The 9,311-nt window shown below is 43.1% G+C and overlaps 1 protein-coding gene across 2 annotated transcripts; it reads left to right on the top strand.

The window, feature by feature from the left end:
- Positions 1-312: 312 nt before the first annotated feature.
- LOC125537879 (kinesin-like protein KIN-12A) lies at positions 313-7,881 on the top strand. Of its 2 annotated transcripts, none has more exons than XM_048701207.1 (16): positions 313-698; positions 785-946; positions 1,717-1,800; positions 1,895-2,017; positions 2,098-2,157; positions 2,246-2,299; positions 2,373-2,468; positions 3,171-3,266; positions 4,165-4,310; positions 4,569-4,718; positions 4,803-4,932; positions 5,019-5,699; positions 5,775-5,873; positions 5,955-6,098; positions 6,198-6,929; positions 7,299-7,881. In XM_048701207.1, the coding sequence occupies exons 1-16, from the start codon at positions 375-377 to the stop codon at positions 7,617-7,619; spliced, it is 3,402 nt and encodes a 1,133-aa protein (XP_048557164.1). In that variant the 5' UTR covers positions 313-374; the 3' UTR covers positions 7,620-7,881. The 2 variants fall into 2 exon arrangements, with proteins under 2 accessions (XP_048557164.1, XP_048557163.1); XM_048701206.1 differs by having other exon boundaries at positions 314-698; positions 5,946-6,098.
- Positions 7,882-9,311: the final 1,430 nt, after the last annotated feature.

Raw genomic sequence — 9,311 nt, 5'->3', positions numbered from 1 at the left:
AGGCACATATATATCCATATGCCGTCATTGTATATGCCCTTATGTGCAATGTAAAAAGAAACGGAGGGGGTACGAGATTAGAGTTTCGAATGCGCCACACATGAAAGATTCAAAAACTGGTCGACAGCCATGCCACGGGGGCCCCACACGTGGCGTCCGATGCTTCACCCGGTCGAGTTGACCGTCCCCACCTCGCTCACACAGCGCCCAAGGCGAGATCCCATCGGACCCATCGCATCATCCATTGTTCCTTCCTTCCCTCTCGTCTTCCCTTCAAAAAATTTCAAATCTCCCCCCTCCACCCTCTCTCATCCCCAACGTCTCCTCCCCCTGTCCCTGTCCCCCCCACCCCACCCTCGGTCTGCGCTGCAACCATGAGGTCGCTCTTCTCCAGGCAGGCGCGCCACCCCACCACGCCGCCTCCCCCCTTCTCCGGCGGCGAGACCCCGCCGCGCCGCCGCACGCCTAAGGAGAACGTCGACCCTTCCACCCCGGCGCACCATCCCCACTCCGGGGACCACGCCTCCCCCTACCGCTCCCCTTCCTCCGCCGCCAAGCCGCTCCTCACACGGAACCGGAGCCTCCCGCCGCGACCCCCGTCGTCGAACCCCCTCAAGCGGAAGCTCGACGTCTCCCCCGCGAGGGCCGCCGTGGGCCCGCCGCCGGAGGCCGCTGCCGCGTCCGACTCCGGGGTCCAGGTACGCTCTAGGGTTTGCGGGCTGTCGGGATTTGGCGGGGCGCTAGATCTGGTTTAACGCCGGGGTTTCGCGTGGTTTGGTGACAGGTGGTCGTCAGGATACGCCCCCCGTGCTCGGTGGAGGGGGAGGAGGCTGGGGAGGATGGGCGGGGCCCCGACGCGTGCGTTCGCAAGATGGCGACCAACTCTGTCGCGATCCAGGGGCAGGACTTCACGTTCGACGCGGTCGCCGACGCAGCGTCTACGCAGGTGAGGTTGGGGGTGAAATCTGTGGCTTAGAGGCTCTGCCTTGGGAAGGTTTTGTGGGCTCTTTTGGCTGAGGGGTTAGCTAAATTTTTGGTGGTTTTCAATGGGTTTGGCACATTCGCGGTTACAGATTAGCTTCGACTCTTATGCTAACATGTGCTATACTCTGGGATTGTACTGGAAAAGGGTTCCATTCCCTGGCCTGCGATGCTTATGAATAACAGTGAGATTTGAGATAGTCGATAGTACTTGACAGCACAATGATGTACTCCCTCCGTCCCAAAATTCTTGTCTTAAATTTGTCTAAATACGGATGTATCAAGTCACGTTTTAGTATTAGATACATTTGTATCTAGACTAATCTAAGACAAGAATTTTGGGACGGAGGGAATAATTGGTTTGGTCATTTTGTTGGTGAATATGAGCTGATTTTTTAGTTATTCGGCGGTTTTAGAATGTCTTTAGCGTGATTTAGCCAGCACATATCAGGTCAGGGTCTCGGTGTGGTTCTAGTGGAAATTACTATGCTATGCTTACTTGTTACCGCATTAAATAGTTTCCATATGTTGTGCTTTCTGTATTGAAGTTACAATTGTGTAAGTTTTTTTTATGGGGGTGCTTTGTCAAATTTAGTTTGCGTACTTTTCTGGATTTTTTGCTTGGGAGATCATACTGGTTACTGGTTAAGTTACTGTGTTGTTTTCCTAGTTAATGGTTTGATTACAGCATTGTTGTTTGGTGCCCTGAAGTTCTTTTTTCCCTGGAATTCATAGGAAGATCTATTCAAGCTTGTTGGGCAACCGCTCGTCGAGAATTGCTTGTCAGGGTTCAACAGCTCTATATTTGCCTATGGCCAGGTGACTTACATAAGTTTAACATTTATAAATCTACTTATAACTAGCTATTCGGAACATGCTAAGTAAGCTCTCGTTTTCATTTGATCATGGAAAGACTGGGAGTGGAAAGACATACACAATGTGGGGACCTCTCTCTGCAATTTCAGGAGACTCGATGGGCTGCGAGAGGGGACTGACACCCCGTGTTTTTGAGCAGTTGTTCTCCCGGATTAAAGAAGTAACTCAACGGATTTCCTAGCTGTTTTTTATGTTTCAAAGTTTTCCTACTTGAAGCTTAACTTGCTCTTACATCTGCAGGAACAAGGGAAACACAAAGACAAAGAACTAATTTACAATTGCACCTGCTCTTTTCTCGAGGCAATTTCCATGCTTAGTATCTATAACATATTTGTAGTTATTTTTATCGGCGATAGAAAATCTGATCCATGTTGATTAATACGTGCAGATCTACAACGAACAGATAACTGATTTGCTAGATCCCATGCAAAAAAATCTTCAGGTGAAAACAAATTGCGAAATACGGTAGCAGTTTTTTCACTTTTTTTTTACTAATACGACCTATTCATTGGCAGATAAGAGAGGATGTTAAAACTGCTTGTGTTTATGTTGAATCGTTGACAAAGGAGTTCGTTTTCACTATGAAAGATGTAACTCAGCTATTGGTGAAGGTTTGTGTGCATCACGATATTGATAACTACTTACTTCCTGATATGCATTTGCTCTCGTATATTTGTGGTGATCAGTATTTGACCATAATTTCAAAAGGAGCTGTCGGGTACTTATCACTCTCAAATATGATTTTGAACCTCATTGTAGTTTTACCAGCATTCCGAGCTTAACTGCTTAAACTGTGTTTCCTTCATATATTACATCTTGCATTTGTTTGTCCTAATCTTGCATCTGGTGATATACTTTCTGTGTCAATTATGTGGATAGTTTATTCCGTGCTGGAGGCATGCCTACCATGGTCCCACCCAAAGTTGGGGCTGTTGAGTGAGTCACTGTGAGTAGTAGGACTTAGATCTGTGTCAGATGTTGGTCCTTTGTTGTCTATGTGTGGAATTGTTGAGCGCTAATTGTCCTGGTCCAAACTCTTGTATCTATTGTTCTTCTCCTCATAATGAAAGTATGTGCAAATGCTTTTTGCCTGTTCTCAAATTCCTTTGATGTGAATAGTGAAGACCGGAGAGGCTTATTACTCTGTTGGAAGATATTTTTCTTGCAAATATTTCATCTACAGATGATGCGCCCTCTTGTTGCTGCAAATCTGATCACAGTAGTTGGACGCTTATTTCATCAGATTGATATTTTCCAGTAACCCATGCATATACATCATCATATGCCTTAGTTTAATTTTGAACTTCGTGCAGGGATTGGCGAACCGGAGAACAGGGTCAACAAGTGCGAATGCAGATAGTTCACGCTCTCATTGTGTTTTTACATGTGTCATCAAATCTGAATCAAAGGTAGTTGTTGAAGCGGGCCTTGTGTTACATTATTGTTTCATTGGTCATACCTGTGAGATGCAATTATTTAACCTGCAGTAAATATTCCTGACTTTTGATGTTCTGATTGTGTCTTTAAATCTGTGAAAATCCGAATCGAAGGTAGTCGTTGAATTTGGGCTTATTACATTATATTTTCAGTAATCATACCTGTGGGGTGCAATTATTTTACCTGCAGTAAGTGTTCATGTCTATTCGATGGTGACGCTCTTAGCTTCACTTGTGGTGCTTCTATTAGTATAAATTGTCCTGTTTCCGCGTTTGCCGCTCAGCTATGTCCTGGTCTAGATGTTGTTTATTCCATTTCAGCAAATGTATGCACCAAATGGTGAGGCCTGTGTGCTCCATGATAGGTTGAAGGCACATTGCACTTTCTCCAATGTTTGCATATACCTTGACATATATTACTGGATCTCCTTTAGGTTTTAGAAGTTCCTTCTGATGTTTCACATATGGAATACTGAAAGGTTCCTTAAGGCATAGCTCTAAAAGGTGTGGAAAAAGAAATCATTCTGCTCAAGCTTGCATTCTGTTCTATTTTATGAATAGGATCAATTATCTTGGGACACACTATACCACAGCTGCTTCCTTTGGCATTTCTTTTCCTCCTTTTGGTGCCTGCTGGTTGCTGCTGTTTGCATAATGCAAGATGTAAAGTTCTACAAAATGTGTAAATGGAGGTCTCAGTTCTGGTACAAACATAAGAGAGTAACAAGGTGGTGATGGACGAACTTATTTAGAACTAGAATGTAAAATGGTTATCCACAAACTAATTCCCAATAATTATTATCTTCAATCATTGCTAGTTTCAGTTTAGATACATCTGTTAATTCATTAATGGTTTGTTATTGTTCTATAGAATCTTGAAGATGGCTCAAACAGCATTAGAGTAAGCAGGATAAATTTAGTAGATCTTGCTGGATCTGAGCGGCAAAAGCTGACCCATGCAGCTGGGGATCGCCTAAAGGAAGCAGGAAATATAAATCGGTCACTTTCAGCGCTTGGGTAAGCTTCTGTTTATTTTAATAGCGAAGTTAAAGAATTTATGTCAGGTCTTTGCTAGTTGCTTGTTCTTGGCATAATCTATGTTGGTGTATTTGTGGGACCTTTTTTTTGGCTAGACTTGGACTACTTGGTGTACTTTAGCAGAGTAGATAGATCTGATTAATCACTGTACCAAAAGAATCACCTTGCACATTTTGTCATGATGTGCTAATAGGTGTGGAATTGAGGTTCTGATCAATATGTTTTTCGTCACTGCAGAAACTTGATTAATATACTAGCAGAAATTTCACAATCTGGAAAACAAAGGCACGTTCCATATCGCGATTCAAAGTTGACATTTCTATTACAAGAATCCCTGGGTGGTAATGCAATGCTTGCAATGATTTGTGCTGTTTCGCCGTCAGAAAGGTATTACCCAAGTTGAACCAGAAGTCTTCTTTTTGTGCTATTCTGATGTTGTTTCCTCACCATACTTTCTGTGTTCCTATACAGATGTAAGAATGAAACCTTAAGCACTCTAAGGTTTGCTCAACGCGCTAAAGCTATAAAAAACAATGCAGTTGTTAATGAACAAAAAGAGGACGATGTCAATGCACTGCATGAGCAGATCAGACACCTGAAGGTTCTATTGCGTTAATATTGAAAGCACAATTTCTCCATAATGTTTCTCTCTTTGACTCAAGTTTCACCGCTAATGTTATGTTGCAGGATGAACTCCACAGAATGAAATCTAATGGAGGCTCTGAAGGAGGCAATGGCAGCTTTTCTACTGGTTGGAATGCTAGGCGCAGTTTGCATCTGCTAAAAATGAGCTTGAATCGTCCTACGACATTCCAGGCTATCAAAGAAGACAGCGATGAAGAGATGGAGATAGATGAGAATGATGTTGAGAAGCCCAGTAATCCTGATATGGTAATAGCCCTTGCTGGAGATATTGGTTTCAAAAGGCTCCCAGCTTCAGAGGCGACAAATGCTGGTTTTTCACATGTTGATGCGTTTGATGGAGATAAAATTTTGATGCCTACCAAAAGGTCTTGTTCTGATGCTAATAAACTTGGAGAAGACAGATGTAACCTAAATCTCGCTGCCAGTATACAGAGAGGACTTCAAGTCATTGAAAGTCACCAAAACAACGGTGCATGGAGGAGAGCCTCAGTTGGGTTAAATGCTAGAATTAGGGATGTTCTGCCTTGCAAGGTTGATGTCTCGACCCAGACTGATCCTGAAGAATCTCAAGCAAGAGATAACATTCTGGCTCTAGTTCCTTCTTGTGTAGTTGAGATTTCTTCAAATGAGAGCAAGGATCCTGATGCTTGCAGAGATCTGCAATTGGTACCAGCTGATGGAGCAGTACCATCTGATGGCCTAAAGCAGCAGCAGATTCTCAAAGTAAGTTCACACAAAAGTAAGTTCACCAGTTGGTTAAACTAGCTAGAGCTTTATTTTTAAATTATGTCTGTATAGGCTGTGGAGAAGGTCCTGGCTGGATCAATCAGGCGAGAAATGGCACGTGATGAACAGTGCGCGAAGCAAGCTGTAGAAATTCAACAGCTAAATCGTTTGGTGAGTGTTTTTCTTCTCTCCTCGGAAACAAGAAACTATTTTCTGGCCCCCCTGACCATTCTGATATTCTAGGTGCAACAGTACAAGCATGAGCGAGAATGCAATGCTGTAATTGCACAAACAATGGAAGGCAAGATTGCTAGGCTTGAAAGCTTGATGGATGGAACTTTACCGACAGATGAATTTATACATGAGGAGTATCTTTCTCTTATGAATGAGCACAAGGTTGTCTGAAATCTATAGTTCTTGTACTATATAAATAGACAATACTTTCTTTTTATTCTTATTACTTGCGAGCTAATATCCTTGATCCGACAAGTGCAGATCCTCCAAAAGAAATATGACAACCACCCTGAAGTCCTACGTGCTGAAATTGAGGTGAAGGCACTCCAGCGGGAATTGGACTTGTGCAGGAATTACATGGATGAGAAAGAGGTTTTACAGGAAGAGATACATCATCTGAAGAGTCAGTTGCATTATATGCTTTCATCTTCTGCATCGCTTCGCAGGCTGTGGCCTCCACTGCAATTGCATCAGAGTGCTAATCCTTCGCCTGGGACAAAAGATGATGATGGTGATGCTAACATTGCGGAAGCTGCTGATTATGCTGGAGCTGAGAGTAAATGGATTGCTCTCATGGACGAGCTCAGGGCTGACCTTGAAGCAAACAAATCTCTTGTTGGAAGGTTGCGGTCGGAATTGGAGTCAGAGAAAAAATGCTCAGAGGAATCGAAGGAAGCATTGCAAACAGCGATGCAGGGATATACTAGAATCTTGGAACAATATGCTGACCTTGAAGAGAGGCATATTGGTTTGCATGCAATGCACAGAAAGATCCTTGATGGGGTTGAAGATGTGAAGATGAGGGCTGCAAAAGCTGGTGTCAAAGGAGTCGAACTACGGTTCCTCAACTCCCTTGGTGCCGAAATATCTTTTCTGAGAGCAGAAAATAAAAGCCTTCACGACCAGCGGAAGGATACAGCTGAGGCTGTTCAAGCTGCTGGTGAATTGCTGGTACGACTGAAGGAGGCCGAGGAAGCGACAACAGTTGCCCAGGTATGAATTTCCTGGGTTGCTCATATCTTACACCATTTCTGTTGTTTTTGAAAGTTACACCATTTCTGTTGTTGATGGACCATTTCGTTAGACATAACAACAGGATGCATGGAATGTACTAGATCTAGATAGCTGCAGATTTATAACATAGTTCACAAAATCGGGAATTTGGAATGTCACCAAACCTATGGATGAAAACACACATTGAAAGTGCTAATACAGCGGTTTAACTGGGCTGATGGTTACATGGTTGTTGAGTTTGCTAGTGTGCTGTATGTATTATATACTTTTTTTGGCAGAGAATATTATGTAGTTTATTGAGGAGAGTACGTTTTTCTGTTGTGGTAAAACAATGTGTGTGTGTTGCAGAACCGAGCCTTGTTAGCAGAGCAGGAGACGGAGAAAGCCTATCAGGAGATTGACAACTTAAAGAAGAACTACGACCATGAAATCGTCGCGCTAAATCAACGCCTGACAGAGTACTCCAAGCACAACGATGCTACACCTCTGCCTGCCGCATCCAGCAATCTCGACTCTGCACCCAGGTATGACTCGGTTGGTGGTAGCCCTGGTGATGATCAGCAATGGAGGGGGGAGTTGGACGCCATACACCAGCAGGGATCACTGGAGGTCACCAAGAGCACCGACCTCAATTCGTGGTTCTCCGGATACGACAGATGCAACATCTGATGACGACGTCACCGTTTATCTCTCTCTCTCTCTCTCTCTCTCTCTCTGTAGTCTGTACCTTGGGAGAAAAGGGTCAGTGGCAGTAGTATGTTGTACACCTTGTAAGCATCAGATCAGAGGGCCAAGGACGCGTTTCTCTTCACCGACCGGCCGTGTGTGTGTGTGTGGCGTTGTCATTGCAGATTCTTCAAGTGTACTATTATTCTCCCTTGTATATTACGATGGACAGCGGCGCTCTACATTAGGCTGGTTGTAATGGTAAGTACCATATATTAGTATCATGCATATAATACTAAAGTATGATACTACATTCGTAGTGCATAGTATCATAAGTTAGTATTATAAATGACTTCATTTATTAGCATGCATGACACATAGTAGCACAACATTTAATATGATATGGTGTCATGATATGGTACTCAACCCTCTCTTTCTTCATTTAATTCTATGCCATCCCATTAAATTTGCCTAGTTGGCATGCATGATACTACTTATGATACTCTTATTATGACCAGCCTTACAAAAGCCATGGTCTCGTTTGTAGCCGCAATCTTTTACCAATGAGTATAAGGGCATGTACAATGGTGGCATATGGATACATATGTCCCATGACAAAAAGTAATTTAAGGCATCTACATTAACTTTTTCTCTCCAATGCAAGCTATCACTAGTGGGCCTCATTAAGAAATAGAAAATAAAAAGTCTAGTACACATGCATTTTTACTTTTCACTCAACCTTTTCAGCTTTTGTCATCGGACCATACTTTTTTTGTTTAAGCACCCGTCTCCTAAAGAAGATCCCGCTTCCCTATCCGAACCTACTTTACGTCATATCCGATCCTATATGGCATGCGAGGGATCACCTTGAAGCTATGCATTGTACATGCCCTAATGCTGCAAGCTGTACTCGTTGCAACTCCTGACAAGAGCTTATGCCTTTTTTTCTTCTCTCTGACATTGTGCTTGTCCCGTGCTTGACTATGCCACGCGGTAGTCTCGTTTTTCTCTACTTAGTTTAGCCATGGCGTTCACGTTTTTTTTTTTTGAGGGGATGGCGTTCACGTTTGGATCGTGGTATTTCGCATCGATCCGCTTCTCGACAATAATGAAAAAAAAATACCCAGGTACCTTTTTTTGAAGTAATACCCAGGTATTTCTGGTTCGGCGTGTGTGGTCGGCCGGGGATAATGTCGATCGAGATGCATGCACGCCGTTGGGCGTGTAGTGTGTCGTGGCCCGTGCCGTCTGTGCCGCTACAGGTCGCGCGGTCGTTAGCTGCTCGAGCATCGTCAGTTATGGCTGCGCCAACCTTCTCAGCGCCACCACCAGCAGCAAGGTAATGTATTCCGTGCATCTTGTGGTGCTATCGGTGCACCGAATGCCATAAAATATTTTTCTAAATATGAAAAAATCTAACATATTACCGTAACAATAATTTATGATATCGCAAAATTTAGTATTAAATTAAAAATATTTTTTGAGATACAAAAATGACTAGTTTATCAGTGTCATAATGGGTCAAATCTAAAGCCCAAATTATGTTATGTACTATTTAGTGTTGATTTTTTTTATTTTTGTTTTTTGACTTGAAATTTTGTGTCACCCTATATTGATGTTGTGTGAGTGTGCTATTTTTTAGAATTTTTTGAATATTTTAAAAATAAAATGTGAGTTCGGTGCACCGGTAGCACC

The sequence above is a fragment of the Triticum urartu genome, chromosome 2 (assembly GCF_003073215.2).
Source record: "Triticum urartu cultivar G1812 chromosome 2, Tu2.1, whole genome shotgun sequence".
Lineage (NCBI taxonomy): Eukaryota > Viridiplantae > Streptophyta > Magnoliopsida > Poales > Poaceae > Triticum > Triticum urartu.
The sequence above is the reverse complement of the archived record's forward strand: the minus strand, read 5'-3'. Positions and strand labels throughout refer to the sequence as shown.